This window comes from Eubalaena glacialis, chromosome 9 (assembly GCF_028564815.1).
Source record: "Eubalaena glacialis isolate mEubGla1 chromosome 9, mEubGla1.1.hap2.+ XY, whole genome shotgun sequence".
NCBI lineage: Eukaryota > Metazoa > Chordata > Mammalia > Artiodactyla > Balaenidae > Eubalaena > Eubalaena glacialis.
In genome coordinates, this window is record NC_083724.1 from 13,946,194 (window position 1) to 13,973,000 (window position 26,807).

Consider the following 26,807-nt stretch of genomic DNA (forward strand, 5'->3'; position numbering starts at 1 on the left):
TCTGCAATCAACTGGTACGGAGTTTATCTGCAGCTTCCGCCAGCTCCCTGGGCCTTCCCCTCCCTGACACTTCTCCTTCTCCAACTCGCAAAAAATAGCCCTGAGACCTAATTTCAGCTAAACCTTCAAACACAACTCTTCACTTTCAACTTCCCGAGGAAGAATCAATTGGCTGTCAAGTTTCCCAGAGCCTCTGCCACCTCCCACACCCAGGCCCTGACAGCTCTCCTCAAGGTCGATGGGAGGGGCCGGGGCAGAGGAAGGAGGGAGGAAGGAGGGAGGAAGCCCACACCAGGGGAGGTTGGGTCTGGGGAGGGCGGCGGGCTGAGGGGACCGGTAACAGTCACCATCTCCTTAACTCCCAAATCAGACTGAATTCCTCAAACATGGGGTGGCAGGTGAGAGGGGGCAGCCTGCTGCTGCTAAGGGTCCCTGGGCTTCAAGAAGAGGGATGGGTCCATGCAGAGCCCCTGGACCCAGCCTGACAGTCTGTGCAGGTCCAGGCCCCCAGCTTGCTGCCTGCCTGCCTCCCCTACCTCTGACCCTCTCTCGCTTCCAGGATTCCCTGCTGGCTGCAGAGAAGACAGACATGGGTTCGAATCTCAGCCTCGCCATCTCTTTGGAGCCCAAAAGCTGAAGGCCGGAGATGGGCAGGAGGTCCCTTTGGTCGCCTGCTCCCAGCTCCTTCCCCATCCTGCCCTCATCCAGGGGCCCCCACAGCTCTCAGGGTGCACCCACTAGGCCTGCTAGCACCCAGTGGCCCCGGGGAACCACTCCCTCACCCCCCAACTCCACCTGTAGGTAGACGGAAGTTGTGCCAGGTAGGCAAAAGGTTCCATATCTTGCCCGGGTCACAAAGCTGCCATGAGGCTCAGCCCCAGGTCTGTGGACTTTATGGCTCATTCCCTTAGATACCACATCAAAGTGTTTAAGCGCCTACTGTATGCTCAAAACTCGAAGTCACTCCCCCCCTTTTACAGAAGGGTAAACTGAGGCTCTCCCAGGGTCCCATGGTCTCCAAGAGGCAGAGGTGGGAGCAGCACTGAGCCCGATGCCCTGTGGGATGACTGCGGTCCCAGGCTGACTCACAAAAGGGGTAAGGGCCGCATGTGAGGGTGCAAACAGCCCAGACTCAGAAGCCCTCCCAGCTGAGTGGTGACCTGGTCAAGTCTGGCCCCTCCTGGGCCTCAGTCTGCGTGAAGGAGGTGGATAGAGTGAGTCCTACAGACCCCGACGTGGATTCTCCATTAAACTACATCATTGCCAAGCGGCACCGCTGTGAGAGGCGGTGACATCTCGTCACCCTGGTTTGAAATGGCGGCAAAGACGACAGTTATTCAAGTACATCCTGTGACATCTCCCCTGCCTCCTCCAAGCAAAACCATGTTCCCTGGGTTCCTTCAGGGGGCTACACAGAGCAGCAGTCAGCGAGCGCAAGAGGATCTGGCTTGTGGGAGCACACGGGAGCAAGTGCAAGTTCAGGCTGCAGGGGAGAGGGTGTGCTTCTGGTCCTGCACAGGGTCCGTGTCAAGCCTGTCCCTAAGGCCCAGGTCAGGCGCACCTCTGACCTTCCCCCAAGCACCCGGTCCTCTGCCCTCCACCCCAACCCTCCCCAGATCTTTACTGTCCTGGAGCCAAAAGAGGAAATGCAATTCGGATGATAATGGTGGATTTCATGGGGTAAGCATCTACCATGGGTCAGACCTGGGCTGGTGCGCACACACAAAGGTCCACCAAGTCCTTCAAGGAAGGTCAGTCATTCCCTGCCCTTTACTGATGAGCACACATGGCTCAGACAGGTTGAGTGACTAACGAGGTCACACAGGTCATGCAAGAGCCCGCATTTGAACCCAGATTCCCCACCTCTGAGCTCCCTAGTCCCCCCCCAACTCTGAGCGCCAGCCCAGGATAGAAACTCGACTCACGCCCCTTTCCTTAACTGCTGCACACAGAAAAGTACAAGGTGCCGAGCAAAAGGACACAAAAAATAAATGTCCGGCCATCGTAGTATCCATGCCAGGCTCTGTCACTCAAGAGCTGTGTGACACCAGGCAAACAACTTCACCTCTCTGAGCCTCAGTTCCCTCATCTGTGACTGGTAGACACTAATGGTACCTCCCTCGGGGTTGCTGTGAGAAGTGGGTAAACTGACGGCTGAACACACTTTCCATCCTGCAGACCCTAATCTCACGGGACTGTGGCTCAGAAGGCTGGCTCTGGCGCTGGCTCTGAGCCACAGGTGGTTTCAATACCAGGAAACATAGTGAAGACGACACTACAGAAAAAAAGCCAAGCCTAGCTGGCAATTAAAGAACTGCAAATTATAGCAACCTCGAGGTGTGATGATACACCTATTAGAGCAGCAAAAGAAAGGGAAGCGGGTAAAAAGTGATGCTGAGGGGGTTCTGGGAGGGAATGGGGGAAGGGTCCCCCTCCTCTGGTTCCAGTCGAGCCAGAGGGGTGCAGCACGCTCCTGCGCTAGGGTCAGGGAGACCTGAGTCCAAATCTTGGCTCCACCATTATGAGCACTTGGAGCTCGGGTGAGGGACTTCACCTCTCTGGGCCTCAGTTTTCTCATCTGTAAAATGGGGTGATAAAAGTATCAGCTTCAGGGTTGTCTCAAGGTTTAAAAGAGATCGAATAGGTAAGACCGTGAACATAGTACAGGGGGCTACGTTATGATTAGTCAGCGTTCCCTAAGGCATCCTGAAGGCTCAGCCCTGGTGCCTGTGGCCGTGGGGGTCCAGGAAGGGCAGGACTTGGCCTCTGCGCCAGCTGATTCGATCAGGGTCTCTCAGGTGCCAGCCTCCTGATCCTCCCCACAGCTGGAGACCATCTCCCAAGGGCCCTGGTCTCACCCAGGGAGGTGACCAGGAATCCTTCCTCAGCACAGGTGTCCTTCTCCTCCTCACTGCCTGGAGGCTGATCTGATCCAGAGCCTAGGGCTCAGAACTACCTCTTTTATGAGCTTGTTAAAAATGCAGATATCCAGGCTCTGCCCCTGGCCCACTGCACTGAAATCTTGAGGGGGCCCAAGGATCTATTTTGAGAGCATTTTTATGACACACAGAAAGCAGGAGAATCAGTGGCCCTGGGGAAAGCCCCATCCCCTTAGCTGAGGACTTACCATTTTAATCATTTTTAAGTGTACAACTCAGTGGTATTATGTACATTTACAAAGTTGTGCAACTATCAGAGGCGCCACCTGACCCGGACCTGGCCCATCTTCCCAGCCTCACCTCCTACCCTGACCTCCAGACCCCTCATCTCCAGTCCCACCAAGCATTTCACCATTCCACAAACACATCAATTTCTAGTGTGCTTCCATGCCTGCCTCCATGTTTTTGCAACTGCTGTTCCCCGTACCTGGAACTCCCTCTCTCACTGTCACTGCCTGCCCAATTGCTAAGGAACCCTTCAAGACCCAGCTCAAAGGTGTTCCCAGGGAACACCTTTCCCAGCCCACTCTCACCTCACCTAGAACCCCCATAGCACACTATATAGCAACAGCCAGGCCTGTGCCCTCTCTGTTCCCTCCATCAAAACCTTCTTTCCCCTGATCCCCAGAGGGCTAGCTCCTCATCCCTTGGACTTCAGCTCAACTATCACTTCCCAACCACACCACCTCAAGGAAGCTCTCCTGGTTTTCCCTATCAGTCTACTTTTCTCCTTCACAGCACATAGCTCCAACACAAGAATGTCAGCCCATAAGGTCAAGGGCTTTATCCACCTGGTACTCGCTTGGCCAGCTCCTCCCACTCAGCCCCAGTGCAAAGAATGGTACCTGGCACACAGCAGGCACGCCATAAAAAATGGTTGAATGAATGAATGGATGAACAAATTATCAAATAGCCACCTCCCCTACAGACTGTGAGCTCCCAGGGGAACAGAACATGTCCACTTCTCCAGCAGCTGGCAGAGCATGGACAGAGGGGCACATGGTAACATGTGAATGGGGGTAGTAAAGGGACGTAAAACTGCAGGTGCGTGGAAGGATGGTGGGGACACAGGGGGACATGGAGAGTCAGATATTAAGGTTCACTGGATTCTGTTTCCATTAAGTCATTTAGGTTTGAAATAAAAGAATGTGTGCTGGTGGGACTACTAATAATCAGTAGCTAAGATATATATACTATCCTTTGTTGATTCTAAGACATCACCAGTTGTAAGATACAGCATTATTTTATGTGCCACCAAGAAAGAAAAAACACAGCAATTAAATTATGACACACCACGGGCTGTAATATGAGAGATATTAAAATGTGGAAACAAAAATGGTGCATTCTAAGGAAGCGTGGTGTGTGTGTGCACGCATGAGGGTGCGTTTATCCGACCTAACACTAGCCTCTTTCTTCCCCGGCCAGCTCAGCTCTGGGCCCCATGGCCTGCAGAGCTGTCTGTCCTCCGTCTGGCCCCTCCCTCGCAAGAAGGGGCCCCCACGTGGCCCCCCCGGATGGGGCTGAGCCACAGAGAGGGGAGCAGCTGAGCGATCGGATACCTAGAACAAGGGAGGCTGGATGCTCTCCCGGTCCGTGAGGCTCCAGGAAGGGGGGCCGCGGGGTCACAGAGCAGCACCCCAGGCCAGGTGGCGATGGTGACGCAGAGATAGTTACCGTGACCCGGAACGGCGTAGCGGCTGAAGGCTCCATGCTGGGGCTCTTCTCTGAGAGGCTGCCCGGCAGGCTGCGCCGGGAGCCCGGCCTTTCTTGGGGCGACTCTGTCAACAGAGGGAGAGAGAGGGTGAGCATGGACAATCTAGGCCACCCAGTCAGGCCCTCCTGTCATTCCCATCCAGGCCAGGACAACACACAACTGGTCCCCATAAAATGGTCCAACCATTGTGGATAACAGATAGCGGTTCCCCAAAAAGTTAAAGACAGAATGGCCACATGACCCAGCAATTCCACTCCTATACCCCAAAGAACTGAAAACAGGGACACAGAGAAATACTTGTATGCAAATGTCAACATTATTCAAAATAGCCAAAAAGGTAGAAGCAACCCAAGTGTCCATCAACAGATGAATGGATAAACACAGTGTGGTAGCTCCATACAATGGAAGGTAATTCCATCATTAAAAGAATGAAAGTTCTGATACATGCTGCAATCTGGATGAACCTTGAAAACATGCTGAGTGACATAAGCCAGACACAAAAGGACAAATATTGTATAATTCCACTTGTACAAAATACCCAGAATAGGCAAATTCATAGAGACAGAAAGGTTACCAGGGGCTGGGGACAGGGGGGCTTGGGGAGTTATTGCTTAATTGTACAGGGTTTCTATTTGGAGTGATGGGAAAGATTTAGAAATGGACAGTGGTGATAGTTACACAACTTTGTAAATGTACATAATACCACTGAGTTGTACACGTAAAAATGATTAAAATGGTAAACTTCATGTATATATTTCATATATATTTACCACAACTTTTTTTAAAAAAAGGTCTCCTAAAACCCGCACTTCAAGGCGCACATCTTGTGATGTGTGATAATGAGCTCCCTGTTACTGGGGGTATACAAGCAGTCCCTTCAAACACGAGACTCTATGATCTCTAGCTTCCAGTTGGAACTGTCTCTTCCTGAGGCTTTAAACTTGAGAACAGTGCAGGGCCGGGCAGGTAAAGGAGTAAAGGGTAGCAGCAGCCAGCTGCTCAGCTCCAGCTGATTATTTCAGCATCGCAATGGGGGGCTCAGTGTAGCCAAAGCTTCCCACGGTTCAGGAGGACCTGGAAATCTGGGGGGGGGGGCTGTTAATATGAAATTTTCTGATTTTTAAATGGCGACAGCTCATTCAAAACTCTTAGCCACGGCCTGAGCATGCCCATTTAGACAGCCAGGTCAGTCCACCTGGCCGCTTTCCCCCCTGGTTCCCCGACACCAGGCTTGGCACTGGCTGCCTCTTTTCTAGTACTTGGGCTGTGGCCCCCACAGAAGCCCCCTTTCCTGCTCCTCCCAGCCTGACCCATCCAGCAGGCCCTGGAGGAAACCCTTGGTAACCTCCTCCGCCCCCGGCTCTCAGCCCCCTTATGGCTCCTGTAGCAAGAGCCAGGCCAGGGTAGCCTACCTACGCTCTCATTTTGCATGCACGGTGTGTGTGCGCGTGTGTGTGTGTCCTCTGCTTGACGGTGGAGTAGCCTATCTATGCTCTCACTTTGCACAGTGTGTGTGTGTGTGTGTGTGTGTGTGTGTGTGTGTCCTCTGCTTGACGGTGGAACTCCTAATGCCCACGCCTAAGCCGGCTGCATCTCCACATCCCCAGCGCCCTGCACGGAGGCTGGTGTGTGGGGGGGTGCTTGGGAAAGACCTGTTGACTCAGAAGGAAGAAAAAGGACAGGAAAAAGGACGGGGCGGAGATTTCCCTGGTACCCGCGAACACACCGGGGTGCAGAGTCAGAGGCGCACGCCCAGAAAACACACACACGTGTTCGCATCCATGTAGACACTCCAATGCGTACCAACTCGGATCCATCCCCAGATACACGTGCACGAGTGGATGTGTGGACATGTGCGCACACACAGGACAGACAACGAGGAGCAGGCTTTCCCAGAAGGCAGATCGGGCTATCGGGGGGCCGTGCTACACTTTCCGGTCCATTCTCTCCGTGCAGCCGGCTTGCACAGGGGTCCTCAGAAGTGTGGAAGGACAGAGCTGAGCCCCTCATCCCACTAGGGCAGGCCAGTGCTGAGCCCTGGCCGGTGGGCAAGCAGGCAAAGCCACTTTGGGACTAGAGGAAGTGGGCCACCCGCGGGGATGGGTTCAGGCCCAGCTGCCCACCAGGCAGCCCTGGGGCCACCTCTTCTAGAAAAGCTTCCTCTTCAGCCCAGTGACTGCCATGTCTTAGGGCCTCTCTGCTTCCCTCGTGGTGCTTCCTACTTAGAACCTTCCTCACTCCGCTCCCCCTCTACGGTGTCTGCTAGTCACACACTAGGGGAGACCCACTCTTTTTGGAGATTTCCCCAGGAAATCTCTTCCTGCGCCCCCCAGTCTGCCTTCATCTCCCCCCCACCCCCAGTACCCCCTGTCACCTCCACCTGGGGGTCCTCCATAACTAACCACTGTGTCCCACCCATGTGTGCAGCACTGCCCTCAGCCTCCAGTAGCCTCTCAGGAACTACCCTCCCTCCCTGACACACACACACACCTGGCCACAGCTTCACTGCCCCTTCCCGGGCAGGTGTGCCCTCACATCTCTAGGCAAGAGACACACAGAGGCACCTGGCAGGACACAAGGAGCCCAGCGAGGCTGCTTCTTCTCTAAGATCAAGACTGACGTTCCCACAGCCTGTACAGATCACGGCCATTGCCTGCTGGGTCTGAGCAGGAGGCGCTCAGGGGTTGCGTGGTCCAACCACCATTTTATAGTTGAGGACGCTGAGACGAGGAAAGGAACTTATCTACTAGCTCCTAACCCAGTAGATAGATAGCAAAGACCCTCATGGGTGCTCCCAAAGTAGCCGTAAACTTCAATTCAGACGCCCTGGGGAGTATCTCTAACCACTTCCAGTTTGGCACTGCACAATTCAAATTGATTTTTGCTCAAATAAACTCAAAATTAAAAAAAAAAAAAACAAAGCCCAGGCTACACCCAATCTGCATCAGAAGGTAGAAACCCAGCAAGGGGGCTGCAGGGCAGGATGGGGTAGGAGTCCACTCTTCCTCCTGCACGCCAGAGGAAGAGGAATCTAGGCACCTTTCCGGACAGCTTCCGCTTAGCCCCAGTTCCATTCTCCCTCCTGCTCCAGGGAGCCGACCTGTGTAGGCCACCAACCCAGCTTCTGGGCCCTCCGGCCCTCCATGGGGTTTGGCCAATGGGGAGCCCTGGCAGGAGATCAGGGGAGGGAGGAGAGTCGCCTGAGTCAGCTGCCTCTCTCCACCGAAGCTCCCGACTACCATCAGGTCTCCTGGGCTCTCGTCTCCCAGCATCCACGCTCCCCTCCCCTCCTGCCAGCCTCAGTGGACCAGCCCCAGCTGCCAGTAGCTCTGGGGTCCTGCACTCCTCTTCACGGTTCCCCACACCCGCCCACACCTCAATTCATCCTCGTGTAAGTGCCATCTGCTTCCTGCTGGACCCCCATGGATCCACCAGGCGGGATCTTGGCTGCCTGAGAAACAGGCCCCACTCACGGAGCTGGCGGGACCCCCTTTACATACGGATGGGAAGCTGTGACATGCCTGGGGATCACGCTGAACCACAGGGGCAGAGTCTGGGCCAGGTCAGGCTCTCTTCTGACCCTACACCCCAAACAGCTCCCCCCCAGAAGCCAGCAGCCAACACAAGCTCCAAACACAAAGTTACTAATAATAACCACATGGATCGCTGGGGTATGGACCAGTGTTTCCCTACCTTTTATTCATTCCCCCTAAGGAGTCTTTTTCATTTCCTAGTTTCCCCTCAACAAAATTCTAAAACCATAGATATACAGTAAGTATCTTTTTGTCCTATACGTATATTAGGCTTTATACAGAAAGAGAGTGAGACTTTTTCACCTCCCCTTCCTAGAATCAATTTTTTTGTCCACTTAGGGGCAATACTGCCCCCATTGAGACACATTCAAATATCATCCCCACCTCACAACTTAGACAGCTATGGGGAGCTCCATTTTCCAGATGAGTAAATTGAGGTTCTAAGAGGGAAAAGTGACTTCCTCTAAAGTTCCCCCAGGTTAAGAAGCAAGAGTATATGCTGAAACTGTTCCCCCCCAAACCCACACTTAGAGGGGCTCAGAGAAGGCCGAGGATGCCTGGAGCATGGGGTAGGGGGAGGAGCACCAGGCTGGGACCAGGAGACTCGACTTAACCTTGACTCTGCTGTGTGACTCCAGGCCAGCCCCTTTCCATCCCCGGGCTCATGACTTATCATCAATCCAGTGAGTCAGGGAGTAGGAGCAGTGACTGTCTCTATTCCCCACCACCTAAAAAAAAAGAAATGGAAAAAAAAAACCCCTCTTTATTTTACAAAGGCAAAGAAGGCGGAAAGCTGACCCCCTGAGTTCTATCTCTGCCTCTAAAAACACAGCTGCCTTTGCCCTTTGACTTAGTAGCCAGTCTTTTCTAATTTGAGGAAGCAGACACTGGGATGCTTGGGCTCACGCCCCGCACCAAGCTCTAAGCAACACAACTGGTACTAGCAGGACCCCAGAGAAGTTGAGTGAGTTTGCTAACATCTTGCAGGATGAAGGTGGCATCCCCAGGGACAGACCCCAGGAAGGGCGAACCGGCCGACCTCCGAGTCTCCTCCAGACCTCGGAGCACTGGTTCAGGCATCTTCCCTCGGCTCAGACTCACTGTGTGACCTCCACATGACCTCTCGGGCTTCCAGTCTACAAAATTAGGTCACAGGACCAGCTGATCCTGCATCCCCTTTCCAGTAGGAGGTCAAGAGTCTCTGTTTCACCAGGCAGACCAGGCTGCCTTCCTATTCTTGGAAGCCATAGTCGGAGAAACGCATTTTAACCTTCATGTGTTTGCAAAAAAAATAAATAAAATTGGTTTCATTCAAATGCTGCTGGCTTGGTTGCCATGGATACCTCCTAATCATGAAGAATGACTGTTACTTGTTCCCATGGAAACACGGAGGCCTGAGGAACATCCTGTAATTTCAGACAAGACACCAAATTTCAGTTGTCGGGTTGCACCACCCAGATCTTACTGCTTAAAAACAGGTCGAGGCAGCAACCTCTAATACCGGCAGCAGGAGAAAAGAAGTCAGTAGTATAGAAAGAGGAGGTGCAAGGCAGGGGTGTATGTGTGTGCTGGACCTCAACAGTGATCAGGAAGATGCAAATTAAAACTACCAGATGTCATTTCACACCTTTCAGGGAGGCAAAAATGAAAAAGAACAATGACCCCAAATGTTGACAGGGATGTGGGGAAGTCTTTCTTCACTGCTGGTGGAAAGAAAAGAATTTGAGAACAATTAGAAAAGAGCTAGTTGAAACTGACACACACACACACACACACACACACATATACTCTTAAGACAAGAAATTCCCCTCCTACATGTCCAGTCTAGAAAAATGCTTCAGACTTGCACATGGAGATCTGCACAGAGATGTCTACTGCAGCACTGTTTGTAGTAGCAGAATGTGGGAAGCAACCTAAATGTCCACCAACAGGGGAATGGATGCCCCAGTGGATGACTCCTTGGGGCAGTCATTCGGTGGAATAGGGTAGGACTCCAGGGGGCAATGTCCACGGACCCCTACAAAGGACCCAGTTCTATAAGATCAGCATGAATCAAACTCAGAAATAAGAGGTTGAGTGAAAAAAGTATGTTGCAAAAGGAAACAGAGTGCAATCCACTTACACTTTTTTTAACAAGAATGTTCACAACAGCTTTATTTGTAATAGCCAAAAACTGGAAATAACCAAAACGTCCTTCAGTAGGTGAATGGTTAAACCATGGTACATCCACAGTGTGTGAGGCAGAATAATGTTCCCTCCAAAGAAGTCTACCCTAACTCCCAGAACCTGTGAAGATATTTTATATGGTAAAAGGAACTCTGCAAATGTGATTAAGGTTAAGGACTTTGAGATGAGAGTGTATCCTGGATTTCCAGTTGGGGATAATCTTAAATGTGCAAGAGGAAAGCAAAAGGATGGCTCTGAGGGATTCAATGATGCAAGAAGAGACAAGAGAGATTCTAAGCATGAGAGGAATGATGGAAGAATGGGGTCACGAGCCAAGAAACGTGGGTGACCTCTATTTAGAAACTGAGAACATCCCTCAGCTGACAGCCAGCAAGAAAATAGGAACCTCAGTCCTACAACCACAGGGAACTGAATTCTGCCAACAAGGAATGGGCAATGAAATGGAGTTTTCCCTAGAGCCTTCAAAAAGCAATGCAGCCTACTAATACCTTGATCTTAGTCCCTCAAGACCCACACCAGACTTCTGACCTACAGAACTGTAAGATGACAAATCTGTGTTGTTGAAGCTAAGTTTTTTTGTTTTGTTTTTGTTTTAATTTATTTATTTTTGGCTGCATTGGGTCTTTGTTGCTGCGTGCGGGCTTTCTCTAGTTGTGGCGAGCGGGGTCTACTCTTTGTTGCGCTGCACTGGCTTCTCACTGCGGTGGCTTCTCTTGTTGCAGAGCATGGGATCTAGGCACGCGGGCTTCAGTAATTGTGGCATGCAGGCTCAGTAGTTGTGGTGCACGGGCTTAGTTGCTCCGTGGCGTGTGGGATCTTCCCGGTCCAGGGATCGAACCCATGTCCCCTGCCTTGGCAGGCGAATTTTTAACCGCTGCGCCACCAGGGAAGTTTGAAGCTGCTAAGTTTTAACTTGCTATGGCAGCAATAGGAAACTAATACACATGCCATGGAATACTACTCTGCAAAGAAAAAGGAATGCATGATTGAAATACACAACCGCTTGGATAGATCTCCAGGGCAACATGCTTGGTGCAAAAAGCCAATGTCAAAAGGTCACATGGTGCATGATCCCATTTATACGGCATTCTCAAAGCGGTAAAGTCATAGAGATGCAAAACCAACTGGTGGTTGCCAGGAGTTAGGGATGGTGGGGGGCAGGTAGGTGGGTGTAACCATAAAAGGGCAGCACAAGAGGGAGATCTTTATGGTGATAGTCTTGTGTCTTGATTGCAGTGGTGGTTACACGAATTTACACATGTGCTGAAATGGCACAGAGTTATACACATGCATCGTACTGATGTGCACAAAAGATGAGAAAGGAAGGAGGAAAGCAGACACTGACATCCAGAAGCTGACCTGGCATTCACAGCTCTGCCATGTTATTCTCCTTTTGGACATAAACAACCTCACAGGATACCAACCTCAGACAAGGCTACCATGATAAAATGAGGCAAAACAAGTCCACTTTATCATTTTGTCTAAGCCACTGACAAAAGCCAGGTCATCGCGCCACCCACAAAATACCAAAAATCTCCCCACCTTGGTGAAAATGAGTGTCTGCTGCTTCTTTACTGATGACAGCTTTATCCCTGTGCTGCCTCTTCTCCCTGGAGATAAGATTTGAGACACCCCATCACAGAATTGCCCCCGCTTTCTGAGAGCAGCAAATCAAGAGTGAACCCCACTTCCTTAGACGTCCCCCAAATCACCCAACCAAAGCCCAAATCCTAGAGTAGGTTCTCTCTACCACACTCGGAGATGTCCCGTGGTTCCCCACAGTGTGTGTTCTCCATCACTGCAATAAATAATAAACCCAACTTGTTCAGCTGGAGGTGTGTTCCTGGTGGGTCTTTGGCTGGAGGGCATTGTACTGGTTACATGAGATGTAACTATCAGGGGAAACTGGGTGAAGGATGCACAGAAGCCTCTCTGTACTGGTTTTGCAACTGCCTACATATCTGTAAAACTTTCGGAATGAAAAGTTAACAAATAGCCTATTTGAAATACATGGAATCATATCTGTGTGTAAACAATTGAGATTTTTCCATCCCGAGAAACTCACTGCAGAAATGTATTCATATCCAGTGTTCCCTGAGTAGAGAGAATGGCCAGCAATCTAGAGGCAAGAGGCACAGAAATATAAACACCACTGTAAAGGCTTACCATGGGCTCTTTAGACTGAAATACATTTGCTGTCTACATGATTAAACTAATATGATGCTTTACTTTCTGTTTGTATGTGTGTGCACTTACATAGAAAAATATCATAAACAGTACTCAAAAACTCGGTATCAGAGATACTCTTTGGAGAATGGGATGGGCTACAGGTGGGAACCGTACCACTTGCTGAATGAAGAATAATTCAGCCTTCCAAAAACTAACAGTAAAATTAAAATAGAAATAGGTGGTATGATGATTCAGTACAAATTGTACCCTCTGAATACATCTGAACAGGAAAAAGGAAAAGAAGCAAGAGAAAAAACAAAATCAGAAAACAAAACAAATGACATTGAAATCAACAGCAGCCCAAATGACCAGTTAGAGAAAGTGTATCAGAAAAGTAAAAAAATTAGATTTAGAAACAAATTCGTGGGTGAGGGAATGAAGTTCCCCAAGCGTAAAGCTGCCAATGAACTGGTGTCCCAACTTCCCCTCCCCGCAACTGCAGGAGTGGCCAGATGAACTGCAGGAGGAGCCAAAGGTAAGATCACCATGGCACCAGGTCAAGGAACCTTCAGAGTGTTAGAACTTTTCAGACACGACAGTCCAGCTGATGCCACTGTGTATCTGTGTGCGTGTGTGTGTGTGTGTGTGCAGCACACCTGTACTGTTCTTATCTGCTCTTAACAGTTAGCCAAATGAAGAGTGAGTTTGCCAAAATAGTGCACTGATATGTTGGTAGGTCTCCTACACACACTTTTTCCAGTTCAGACTTTGGCCATCCATCTTTGTTTTTTATTTTATTTATTTATTTTTGGCTGTGTTGGGTCTTCGTTGCTGCACGTGGGCTTTCTCTAGTTGCGGCGGGTGGGGGCTACTCTTCGTTGCAGTACGTGGGCCTCTCATTGCGGTGGCTTCTCTTGTTGCAGAGCACAGGCTCTAGTCGGGTGGGCTTCAGTAGTTGTGGCACGCGGGCTCAGTAGTTGTGGCGTGCAGGCTCAGTAGTTGTGGAGCACGGGCTTAGTTGCTCCGCAGCATGTGGGATCTTCTCGAACCAGGGCTCGAACCCGTGTCCCCTGCGTCGGCAGGCGGATTCTTTACCAGTGCGCCACCAGGGAAGTCCCCCATCCATCTTTGGAAGAAGGAGGAGACGTGGTTCTTGGAGGTTATTAAACCTTACCTGCCTGTGGTAGGCAGAATAATGGCCCCCAAAGAGCCCATCCTGATCCTAGAACCCATGAATATGTTACCTTCAATGTCAAAAGGGACTTCAAAGACGTGATTAAGGATCTCGAGATGGGGAGATTATTTTAGATGACCTGGGAGGGCCCAATGTAATCACAAGAGTCCTTATAAGAGAGAGACAGGAGCATCAGAGAAGACAGGGAAGGCGATGTGGTGATGGAAGCAGAGGTGGGAGTGAGGTGGGGCCATGGGTCAAGGCAGCTTCTAGAAGCTGCAAGAGGCAAGGAAACTGACTCTCCCCTAGAGCCCCCAGGGAGAATGCAGTCCTGCCGACACCTTGGTTGTAACCCAGAGAAACTGATTTCAGACTTCTGACCCTGAGAACTGTAAGATAAGAAGTCTGTGTGTTCTAAGACACTAAATTTTCAGTAGTTTGTTCCAGTAGCAATAGGAAGCCAATACACCCACTGATCAAGGTTCAACTTATTCTAGTAAAAATGGAGGGGTAGTGACATCACACCATTGGCTGATCCAGGACTGTGGACTCTCAAGGTCCCTTTTCCAAATCGATGGCTGCCTTAAAAGGAGAAAAGCTTCCTTTTGGAAACATAATATTCATGACCCTATATAATGTAAACTTCCTTCCTTCTCCACAATGCACTTGTTATCAATCAACATATGTAAAAGGGTTTGAAAACCACGAAAGTATATGGTACCTTTCTCGGTTATTTTATAATGTAGTTTAGAGATGTTTTCAAATCTGTACATAGAGAATATTTATCTTTTGATAGTCACTCCACACACTGTGTATTTATCCTTAGTATAGATACTAAATACATTCCTAAAACTTCTTTAGGGTATATAAGCTCCAACAACAGCACTCCAGAGAGAATCATGATTATCAAACCCTAAATATTCAGGTATAGAATTAAATTCACTCTATTTTTCATTTCATTCAGAAAATATAAATGATTTTTTTTTACCCCAAAATTCCACCTCAGGACTTAGTGTTTGTTCAAAAACTATATTATTTTTTTTTTTCGGTGTGAGAGCTGGAATTAGCACTTTATTTTTAAAAATGACAAGAGAAAAGTACCTTTAAACAGTTTATAAAAGCATAATAGACTGTGTAGAAGTTGCTCTGTTTTCCTTAGAAACAAGGGTACTACTAAATTAGAACAACGTGGCTATACAATAGTCTTATAGTTTTCCAACAAATTAAAATAGGCATAAAGTTTTAAGTGTGTACATACTGATTTTTTATATATAACTTTAAAACTCTCTTTACCTTTCTGTATTTGACAGCTTGGAATTCAAATTTTAAATTATCTCTAAATAACAAGGTCCTACTGTATAGCACAGGGAACTAAGTTCAATATCCTGCAATAAACCATAATGGAAAAGAATATGAAAAAGAATAAATATATATGTATAACTGAATCACTTTGCTGTACAGCAGAAACTAACAGAACATTGTAAATCAACTATCCTTCAATAAATAAATAAATAATCTCCAAGTTTCTAATTTAATGATTTAATACTAAAGCAAACTGAATTTCAGCTCTTTGGGTAACTTTTAGCTTGAGGAACAGTTGACGCATAGATTGTACATTAGGTCCTATAAGGAACATGAAGATATAATTTGACAAAACAAAAGAGCAGATTGTTTTACGTTCTACAAAAACACCTGTGACTGCCCTAGGAACTTGGAGGGAAAGAAAATTGATGCAAACATGAAGTTCATGCTACCGGCCATGAGTCATAGAGTCCTTTGTCTCTGACCCACGAGTCTCGTGTCTTCTGCCGGCACCTGGGAAACTCTACCAGGCTAGGTTGCTAGTCAGCAAGTAGGGTAAAATCTCCACCCTTCATAGTTATTAACAAAGAGTATCAAAAATACTTAGGAATAAACTTAACAAAACAAGTACAAGGCTAATAACTTTAAAAATATTGCTGAGAGACATTAAAGAAAATCTAAATAAATAGAAAGATACAACACTTTGAAGGATTGGGAAGACTCAGTCTTGTTAAGATGGCATTTCTCCCCAAACTGATCTATAGATTCAATGCAATTCTAGTCAAAATCCTACAGGCATTTTAAAGACACTGACAGGCTCAATTTTACATTTAGATGGCAAAGCAAAGGACCTAAAAGAGCCAACCAATCTGGAGAAAGCAGAAACAGGTTGGGGGACTTATATTACTTGGTTTCAAGACAGACTTTATAGTCTTGAAATGTAACTAAAGTAATCAAGATAGTGTGATATTAGCAAAAGGATAGACATATAGATCAATGGAACAGAATAAAGAGTCCAGAAATAGTCCCACATATATGTGGTCAATCGATTTTTCGAAAAAAGTACAAAGATAAATTGGTGGTGGAAAAGATAGTTTTTCAACAAATTTAGCAGCAGAGCAACTGGATATTTGTATGTAATAAAAATGGACCACCAGGAAATGTGGAGAAACAGATCTAAGAGAGACAGGGACTACACCGTATGTGTATATTTATCCTCAAGCTGACTCCTAAAGTAGGAAACATCAGCTCCAACTTTAACAGGAAGAAACTGAAGTTCAGAAACATCAACTGAAAGGACCATGACCACACGGCTAAGAAATGCAGAAGGCAGGATTGGAGCCTGGCGAGCTCTGAATGGAAGGGCTGCCCCAGGATGGGAAAGCGCCTCCATGGAGAGACAAGTGAGAGGATAACAGGTCCCAAGTCCCCCGGAAGGCTGAGTGTCCTCCCTGCCCTTGGCCTCTCTCTACATCTCCAGGCACCATCCCAGCCCCGCTACATGGCAGAAAGAGATAAGGGATGCCTCATTCGACTGCAAGTTTTGGTCCCCTGATGTTGGGTGTGGGGAAGGGAAGAAGTCTTGAACCTATGGAACTGCGATAACCTGCTACCTCTCAAAAGGAATCAGGATCAGAGTTCAAGTTGTCTTTAAGTTCAGGACGTGGTTCAGAGTCAATGGAGGTTGCCCATTGTTTTGGGGGGTGGGGTCTGCTGGGAGAGAGGCATGGAAATGACTGTGGAGGGCTGGGGTCCAGGGCACCACCCCACCCTGGGAATCCTCAACGTAGAGCATTTGGTAGGAGCACAAGAGCTCCTCAGAGGGGACGTGGAGGGGTCAGGCTCAGAAGGTGGGAGGGAAGCGCTGAGAAGATGTGCCTCCCAGCCATGTCTCAGGATTCTGGGTAGGGCCTCCCCAAAGGACAGCACAAGTGTTCACCCCTTAGTCCCCGGCTGGCCTCATGAATAACAGTCCAGTGTAAGCGTTGCAAACTTTCAGCATCTATAGACACTGTCACCAGCTCTTCTCTAAGCCCCTCTACTTGAGTCCCTTAACAATTGCCTTTGGAACTTTCCTGGTGGCTCAGTGGTTTAGAATCCGCCTGCCAATGCAGGGGACACGGGTTCGAGCCCTGGTCTGGGAAGATCCCACATGCCGCAGAGCAACTAAGCCCGTGTGCCACAACTACTGAGCCTGCGCTCTAGACCCCGCGAGCCACAACTACTGAGCCCGCACGCCTAGAGCCCGTGCTCCGCAGCAAAGAGAAGCGACCGCAATGCGAAGCCTGCGCACCGCAACAAAGAGTAGCCCCCGCTCGCCGCAACTAGAGAAAGCCCGCGCGCAGCAACGAAGACGCAACGAAGACCCAACGCAGCCAAAATTTTTTTTTTAATCTTTAAAAAACAAACAATTGCCTTTGACCATCCATACTTCCTATTCCTCATCCTGACATACACCTCACTTTCAAAGAATCCCCAGCCTTCCAAAAACTCTGGGTTTCCCGGTCACTCCAAGGATTAATTACCTGGCCTGAAGGGTTCTCTCTTCCCTGAGTCTCTTCTTGCTCCTTTGCTTTCTGAGGATTTCTAGGAAATTTAGCCTGAAGTGTCACCTTCTCCATTTTTACTCCTGAGTTTTCTCCTGTGACTCTGTAGCCCCAGGGTCTATTCCAGGCCCGGCAGAGAGCTGGCATTTATCTGTACTGCTGGAATTCAGGATATAAGGAGGTCCCAGCGTGGAGACATGCGTTTGCTCTTCTCCACCGTGTGCAATTTCTCTGTACCCATTTTTGAAACCCACAATGCAATACTACACATTTTGAAGCATTTGCAAATGTAGTAAAAGCGTAAAAGCACACGTGGGCAGGACATGCACCGCCTGCAGGAGGCTGGTTATCCCTGGGGAGAGCGTAGGAGGCTTTAGCTGTATCTCAGGGGTCAGCACATTTTTTTCATAAAGGGCCAGAGAGCAAATATTCTAGGTTTGTCTCAACTACTTAACCCTGTCAAGGTAACATGTAAACAGCCACAGACAATATGAATAAGTGGGGCTGTGTTCCAATAAACTTTACTTATGGACACGGAAAATTTGAATTTCCGATCATTTTCATGTTATAAAACATTATTCCTCTTTTGATTTTTGTTTCAACCCTTGAAAAATGTAAATGCTATTCTTAGCTCGCAGGTCATACAAAAACAGGCGGTGGGCTATATGAAAACAGGTGGGATTTGGCCTGTGAGCTGTACTTTGCCAACCCCCTGCTGTACCTGAATCGTTTTATTTCTAAGAAAAAGAAAAAGAAAAAAAGAAGAAAAGAGAATCAATCATGGCAATGTTAACACTTGCTAAATCTGAGAGGTGAGTACCTGGGTGTCTGCAATGTTATTTTCTACACTTTTTATACTTTCAAATATTTTAGAATTTTCAAAAAATTCAAGAAGGGAAAAAGCCTGGAAATCACCTTCCACATGCTCCCAGAGCTTATCACTGGGTGCTAGAATTAAAGGTGATTTTTTAATTTTCTTCTCCTGCATAATGGATATTTATTACTTTATTACTTTTGTAATCCTAGGGGTTGGGGGAGACGGGGAAAAACACTAACATAAACATTATATTCTTTAAAAAAAAGAGGAGATGGAGTGATTTGGCCCATAGCTGGTGGTCTCCCCTGGGGACCATCAGTGACCCAGGAGCCTCTTCCATAACATCCCCATGAAGGGCCGCCCCAGCTCCCAGCCCCCGGGCTCCCCACTCCTTAAACTGGCCCCTCCCTCTGCAGATGGCTCTCCCTCTGGGGGTGGGACCGGAGGGCTGCATCCCTGGTTTTCTGAAGCCCAAGGTCCTGTCCCAGGAGGGCTCAGAGGCTGCCGCTGCTGCTGGGGAAGGGCCCTCAGGGCCCCAACCTGCTTGCTGCTAACATGCCGTTTTGAACAGCTTCCTAGACACCAGGGGGAACAGTGACCACACAGACAGTTAATGGGAAACCCAGGCTTCCCTCAGACCTCCATAACCACCCAGCTTCTCCAGCAATGTCCAGTTCTGCCCGCCACCCTCACCCCTCAACCATTTGACCTCTGCAGCCTCTAGTACCTTTCCACCACTTTCCTGAAGCTACTCCCCAAAGGCACCCCCTGCCCAGTCTGGTGCCCCCCTCCCGCCCCTGCAGCATCAAGAGTCAGAGCAGGCCTGTCAGCCATGCCCACAGCTCTGCTGCCCCCTCACCCCAAACCCTCCCCACTTGCCTGGGCCTATCCCACCACCAGCTCCCACCCCTCTCACTGTGAGGACCTCCCCTGACCTCTCTCTCTCCCAGCTCAAACCCATTGCCTCTTGCACCAGGACGGCCAACATCGTAACCTGTGATCACTGATACCCACTCTCCCTGCTCCCCGGACCACATCAGTCTAGCTTGCTGGTTGCTTAAAATCATTTTCCTAAATTGCAGTTCTGGTAAGTACAGTGAGAGTGAAACATCCTGAACTCTGCCACTCAGTAGCTGGGTGACGCTGAGGAGGTCGATTAACCAGTCTGAGCCTCAGTTTTCTCATCTGCAAAATGGAGCTGATACGATTATCTGTGAGAATGAGGACTTAATGAAATGATGCAAGTAAAGAACTTAGAAGGGCGACTACACTGTGTTAAGTGCTCAAAAAATGGAAGTCGGTGCTATTATAATGACTGTTATTTTCGAAATTCTCCCTTTGATTCCGTGTAGCCTGCCAGGGGGAGTTCCAACCTCATGGCTCACCATCCAAGGCCCTGCCTACCCTTCCAGTCACACCATCTGCCAACCCGCTTACAGGACTACCTTCCCCATAAGCCCGGCTCCCCGGGGGTGGGGGCTGACTGCATCCTCCACGGCAGCCCCCCGCACAAGGCTTGCAAACAGTAGGTGGCTCGCTAAAGCTCTGCTGCTCTGAACAAGTACAAGTGACACTTGTAGCAGCCTCTGGGGGAAGGGAATGCCAAGGAGCCATCTGGAAGGCTCCGATCCCCACAAGCATCACATTTTATTTCTAGATCAGCCCTAATAGAGCTGCAATTAACCCCTCAGGCTTTGGATGAACAGATAATGACAACTCACCCCGCCTATAATGATACCCTATGTTGTTTCACATCTACTTGTTCAAAGTGCTTCTGAGCCCAGAGATGTTTAGTGACTTGCCTGAGGTCACCAGCATTTATGGTGCAGTCAGAAGGACTCCCACCCTGGCCACACACCTGACCCAAACTCAGTCCCCAGGATAGAGGGATAAATGGATAGAAAACCGCTTTTCCCGAAGACTATCCCAGATTGCCAATTTACTGGTTTCCAACCTTTAAACCCAAGTTCTACAGTCCCCCAAGCCAAGCAGGACACCAAAAGGAGCCCCATCCCTGGCTGCCTGGCTCCCTCTGGCCCCACTCTCTTCCCCTCCCCTCTGCTCCCTCATCCACCAGAGGCTTTAGGGGAGCGGGCAGAGCCTCACAGCAGCCACCTCTTCCTCCCTGTGCTCTGCCTTTTCCATTTCACAGCCGTGTCAACATATCACCCCTAAAGGACCAAGAAAAAAGAAATAACACAGCCCAGATGCCGACAGTGCTCTCCTGTCTGTCAGGGAGAAGAGAGGAGGGAAATAAAAGCTAACAAGACTTCCAAAAGCAAAATCCCCAAACCTCCTCTCGGGTACCTGGCAGCTGTCAAAGTCAACACAGGAACCTGGTGGAGGGGGGGAAACCCATCCCAAATAAAACCCAGGCAGCTGTGGAGTCTGGGATTCACAGACCAAGCACGGCTGCATTTCCAAGGGGCTGCATTTCCAAGGGCGTGCTAGGCACCTTCACGGCCTCATCTTTCCTGCTAACGTACAGGCGGTCTGCCTAGACTGTGAAACCAAGCCTGTCTTTTCTGAGTACCGAGTCTACTCTTTTTATTTTTGTATTAGTATTATTTGGAGGGCTATAGCGCTTCCCCTCACTTCCTTATTTATGCAATCAGAGGAAATCACAGCACAGACAGCCACTTCCAAACTCAAGGCCACGTGGGCCAATTTCAGATGGATAATTAAATATTGAACAAACGCTGAAATGTCTCTACTGGATCGGGATGGCTAAAAATAACCACCCTGCCACTCCACGCGTGGGCATCTCGGCTGTTCCCTCTCAAATCCCTCCTCCCAGCAACTGTCAAACACAACCTTCCCAGGGAACGGCGGGTGGGGGGCGGGGGAGGGCTGGGAACCGATTCCCCAAACACCTACTTAACAGAAAACAAAACTTCAGCTCCCAGCAAGCTCCTAATGTTCCTGACCAGGAAATACTCTCCCTTTCCTGACATTTAACCAAGTGGCCTCAAGAGGAAGGTGCAGGGGAAATATCACAGCCATTGCTTTTCTTTTAAAAATAGTCAAGAGGCTGCGTGTCATTTCGAAGCAAAACACGTATGCGGTCGGGGATGTGAGCACATTTGTATCAAGTTACACAGGAATTCAACCCTTATTCCCTCCCGCCAGGAAGACCCAGCAAGGAGCCCAGCTGCCTCAGTGTCCCGATCTGGGCTAACATTAGGAAAAGCAACAAACAAAATCAACACCAAAATAGGATGCAAAGGGCTGTGGATTCCAGACCCGGATCTCTCCTTAACGTCTTTACATACCTCGGGAAAGTGGCCTTGGCTCTCTGGGCTTCAGTTTCTCCAATTGTCAAGGGGAACACTTAGCTCCCAGGGCCACACAGGTCAATCCCTCCAACCTCCCCCATCAGCAGCTGAGCAAAGCAGGCTCCGGGCCTGTCCTTGTGCCACCAGGTTTCAGGAAGTACAGAACGCAATGGGGCAGAGAAAGAGCGCCCAGGAATCAGAGCTCCAGACCTGACCCTTTGAAGCGTGCTTCTAAGCGTGAGCTTGGGAGTCCGGTGGCCTCGGGTCGAACCTTGCCTCTTCCTCCACACCCTGAGCTCAGTTTCCTCACCTGGCAAAGGGAAGCGATGGTAATGACCCCTACCTCCTAGGAGGGTTGGAAAGGTAAAAGGAGATACGAGATAGTCAGGTGAAGCTCTTGACACAGGGCCTGGCACACGGTCAGCTGGGTAAAAGGAAGCGATTACCTTCCTTGTTATTAAAGGTGATGAGGACGCGCCAGAAACACAAAGACCAAGAAGCTGACATTCCAGCAGATGAACTTGGGCCTCTGGCCTCCCTCAAGGACCTACACAGCTCCGGGAAGTGGGCCTCAAGCTGTCTGCTCGTCTCCAGGGACCTCACAACACAGGATGCTGAACCCTCAGCACAAAGGAACTTGGTGGAAAAACAGGGCTGAGTCTGTAAGACCTGTGACCTGCCCAGGGAAAGGACATGGTTGGTAGGCATGAATGGGAGCAGGATACAAGGGTGGGGGCCGGGGGAGAGCCTGGGCCTGAGCGATGGTCTGAGTCATCCCAGGCAGACAGAGGGCCCAACGAGGAGGATGGACCCTCCCCACCTCAGATGCCAGTGGGGTCATTCCCCTGCCTCCCTCCTGAATTATGGTCAGGATTGTGGAAGCGGATGGCTGTGAACACTCAGTAGAGTTGCTGACTGTGCAAATCAGATAGAAGGAGAAGGTGGCCTTATCAAAGGCAAGGCCTAACCTCAGAAGGATCCGCCTGCCCCCGGGATAGCGAGGTGGTGCGTTCACAAGCCCAAGATGTGGAGTGGGGCAGAGCTGGGCTCCACCGTTTCTGAGCTGCGTGACGTTGGACAAGGCTCCCACTCTCTGGGACACAGTTTCCTCACCTCTAAAATGAGAATAATGCCAGTATCCATCTCCAGCGTTGTTGTGAGCATTAAATAAGGCAAATACAGAGCATTAAATAAGGCAAATACAGAGCATTAAATAAGGCAAATACAGAGCATTAAATAAGGCAAATACAGAGCATTAAATAAGGCAAATACAGAGTTAAGCTCACTGCCAACACTGAGCAGGCATTCGGCAAACGGAAGTCATTTGAACTTTATTACACGTCGTGAGAAGGAGTGAAGCTCCCACTACCTGAGTTATGTAAAGGGCTGGAGAAGCTGGAGCCAATCCCCAAAGGAGGGATGGTGTCTCAGTAGGAACAAAGGCGGAAACAAGGCAGAAAAAAGTATACGTACAACTTCAGAGGTCTCAGCCTTGGGCCCTTGGAAGGACGTTTAAAGACCAGGGGGACCACAAGGTACAACCAGCCCCCACCCTCAGGGCTGTTCTCAGGCTTGTCCAGCCCCTGGGGCCCAAGCTGCTGCCCAGGGGCCTCTCAGCAGGTCTCCCTAAAGCCAGGGTCCCCATGGAGAGGTCCCAGCGCCCGCCCTTCCCTATGGTGGCAACCCAGGCCCCTCCCTAGCCATCGCTCCCAGTTAGGAAGCAGCCGTGGCAAACCAGCACCCTCCCCAACCATGTTGCCATCTTCCTGGGGGCCAGAGCCCTGGGTTCCATACCCCGCTCTGTGAAGGTGGCCTCTCTGTGCCTCAGTGTCCCCCCCCCGGACGTCAGGGGTTGGATCACTCAGCTGCCAACTTCGAAGTCCTGGGAGGTGACCCCCACCTCAGGAGGTCAGCCCTAGTCCTCCTGGGCACCTCCTGCCCGGGAGATTCCTCAGGGGATGCTGGAACGCTCCTGGGAGCCCCCTCCTGAGGCCCCTCACACAGACTCCAGCATACCTCGGAAGGAAAGACACCCAGGTGGAGGGGAGTGGGACCACACAGCAGCCATGACACAGGGCCATGCAATGGGGTATGTGTAGGCATGGAGAAGGAACTGACCCTCTAAGGAGAAAACATAGGCCAAGTCTGCAGCACCCAGGCAGGGCCTGGCATGTGCCTGGACCCCAGGAAAAACTCAGGTGAAGACACGAAGAAAAGAATCAAAACCTCCCCTGAGTACAGGGATGGGCATTCCAAGAGGTCTCCCAACATGTGAGGCAGCAGGACAGGATTAGCCCCAATTGACAGATGGGGAAACTGAGGCCCTGGGGTGTGCCAGAATCACATAACCAGCTCATGATCGAGCTGGGACTAGAGTCCGTTTCCCACTAACCACTGCCCTGTATCCCCAAAAGGGCTCTGTGCCCCAGGGCAGCTCAACAAGCCAGCCTCCCCAACCAACTGGGCGCTTGTCAAGAGCTGGCAGCCTATGCAATTCATCCCCATGTGCCCCCATGCCCAGCACATAGTAGGTGCTCAAGACGTGTTTGCTAGTCTTTATCTAGAATGGGTGGACTTTATCCAGGGCAAGAAGAAAACTTGTATTTCCCCAGCAGCCCTGGGGGTACAGGTAGGTCACAGACAGACAAAGCTTTTCTTGACCTTGGTGGGGGCGAGTGGGGAAGGTACCCTGGCTGGTGACACACTTTTGGGGGGCAGGACCCTCTCAAATTCATGGGCCACGCCCAGCCTTCAAGCGGACTCAGGGTCACAAGGCACAACGCAAAACGGCCAGATGACCCTTGCCATACAAAAGTCATTGTTTCCACCCTGCCTCTGGCCATCATCAAACTTCGTGCCCCCCTCTACCAACAACAGATTCACTCTGCCCATTCTTCAGATGGAGAACTCAGGGCGCAGAGGAGGGAAGAGGCTTGCTTACTGCCCTGCTTTGGTCACACCTGGGGGACTGCAGACACTGTCCCCCACTGGCGGCCCCATCAGGGACAGTCTTAGTCTTGAGTCTGCAGCGAGCCCCCTCCCACCACTCCAGAGGGACAGTAGGGGCGGTGGGCAGGGAGCTTCCTCAGAGGTGGCAGTCTGGTCACAACCCTTTCCCTGGCTGGGCCAGCTGCACGTCCCCACCACCAGCCAACTCTTCCCTGCACTTTCCTGTTTCTGAACAAACACACGCCTGCGTTCTCGGTCATTGTCCTTCCTTGCTCGTGGCAGAGGCCAGAATGGGTGTGGAGCAAGGGCCGAATCAGGGCTGGGATGCTGGGTACCACCGCCTCCTTGGGGATCTGATGATGTCACCCTCATGGGACCAAGCCCCGCTGCAGATGGGGAGACTGAGGCATGAGGTCAGAAAGGACGAGCTCAAGGCCTCAGGGTGGCTCCCCCAGCATGAGTTACCACCTGGGGGCGGGGGTGTGCTGCCCTCAGGAGGAGGGGCAGTGTGGAGGCAGAGTCACGGATCTGGGAGTTTAGTGGAGGGAGGTCAGTGATGCTCTAGCTGCCCCCAACCCGGGTACCTCCACCTCTCACCCTGCCAGGCAGCTCCCAGCCCCCACCCATGACTCCCCATCACTCACGGGCCTTTATCAGGCCCAAACTACTGCTTCCCGCTATTCCCCTCCACCAACCCAGGCCCTCCGCCATCCCGGGATGAACTCTGCCCACACACCCAAGAGGTTTTCCAACTCCCTGTCTTTGCACAGCTGCTGCTCTGTCCAGAGTAAGGACATCCATAGCTCACACTCAACTGTGGCCCGAGTCCCAGGCAGCGCAGGCTTGCAGCTTTCCATGCCTTTGCTCTCGGTCTTTAAACAACCCTGCCATCACCACCCCCATTTACCAGACAAGGCCACTGAGGCTTGGAGAGGTAACTGGCCAAAGGATGGCTTTGTGCAGAGCGGGGGCTTGAACTCTGATTTGATTCAACCACTCCCTCTGCCAAAGGAAACTCTACCCATCTGGTGAGACCCAGTCCAAATGTCACCTACTCTGTGAAGCTCTCCCTGATTTCCCCAGATGTAACTTCTGTTCAGGGACAGTCTCCTCCCCACTCCCTGCAGGCTGGGTGCTCCTTCGAGGCTGGGACACAAAGCAGTGACTCCTGCACAGGCGAGCCTGGGAGCTGGGGCTCAGGCGATGGCCAGACATGTATTGATTGTCTCTGGCCCAGTCAGCTGAGCAGGAGGGGGACTTCTGGTCCTCTCTGTGCCCGCAGGGATGGAGCTGGGCTGAGGTGAAGAGTGAAGGAAAGGTCACACGGGGCATCGAGCAGTGGTGGGGTGGGTACAGGAGGACTCATGGTGACCTGAGCTTAACTGGCCATCTGTACAGCTCCCATTTCTCACAACCTGAACCCATTTCCTCACGGAATCTTCCATGTATCAATACTACTAGCCCCCTTTTACAGCTCAAGAAACTGAGACTCAGAAAAGGGAAAAGACTTGCCCAAAGTCACAGTGCTTGAGCCCAGATCTCTGATCACCCAGGCCAAGCCTGGAGGGAGGGAGTAGCCAGAGGCCTTTTCAAGGAAGGCAAGGGGGAGGAGATCATAGGCCTTGGGAGACCCTTAAAGACTGAACTCCCAGCACACACATGTGTGCATTCCCAACCTCAGCTTGAACCCTCCCACGCACAGGGAACTCACTACTTCAGGAACTCACCACTTCCTGAGGAAGCCCTGTACATTGTTGTTCAGCCCTGACTGTGGGAAAAGTCTTCCCCATTCTGGGGGAAGCAAATGAACGTATACTGCCTGCCTGCCTCACTTATCCTCATACTGACGAGAAAACTGAGGTTCAGGGGCAACTACAGGGCCCAGGCCACACAACCAGTGCCCGGAGGGGTGGGTATTTGACCAGATTCCAAGCACAGATTTGCTCAAACCCCTCTGGGTCAGGCTGGGCACCGGGCCAGCCTTCCAGATTCCCAGGATAACCTGATGGTGTAAACTCAGCCCAGGTGCCCACTAGGTGCTCCCAAGCCCCCTCCTCCCTCCCATCCACGGGCACCTCAGTGGGCCTGAGCCTTTGCCAAGGACTCCAGCCTCCCCAGGGCCCCTTCGAAGCCCTCCTCCTTCCAGGGGGCCTCCCCCCACCTCCTACCCAGAAATGGAAGGAAGTCCCGGCCCCCACCCAG

The 26,807-nt window shown here is 50.6% G+C and overlaps 1 protein-coding gene across 8 annotated transcripts in view; it reads right to left on the reverse strand.

Annotated features, from left to right (window-relative positions):
* The window catches only part of DAB2IP (DAB2 interacting protein), a 170,718-nt gene that overhangs the window by 99,273 nt on the left and 44,638 nt on the right, over positions 1–26,807 (reverse strand). For 7 of the 8 annotated variants that reach the window (XM_061199979.1, XM_061199984.1, XM_061199981.1 and 4 more), the window contains exon 2: positions 4,614–4,717. In XM_061199979.1, the coding sequence (XP_061055962.1) occupies positions 4,614–4,717 (104 nt within the window). Of the gene's footprint in view, positions 1–4,613; positions 4,718–17,543; positions 17,654–26,807 lie in introns of those variants that run through there. The other variant, XM_061199985.1, reaches the window with a different exon arrangement.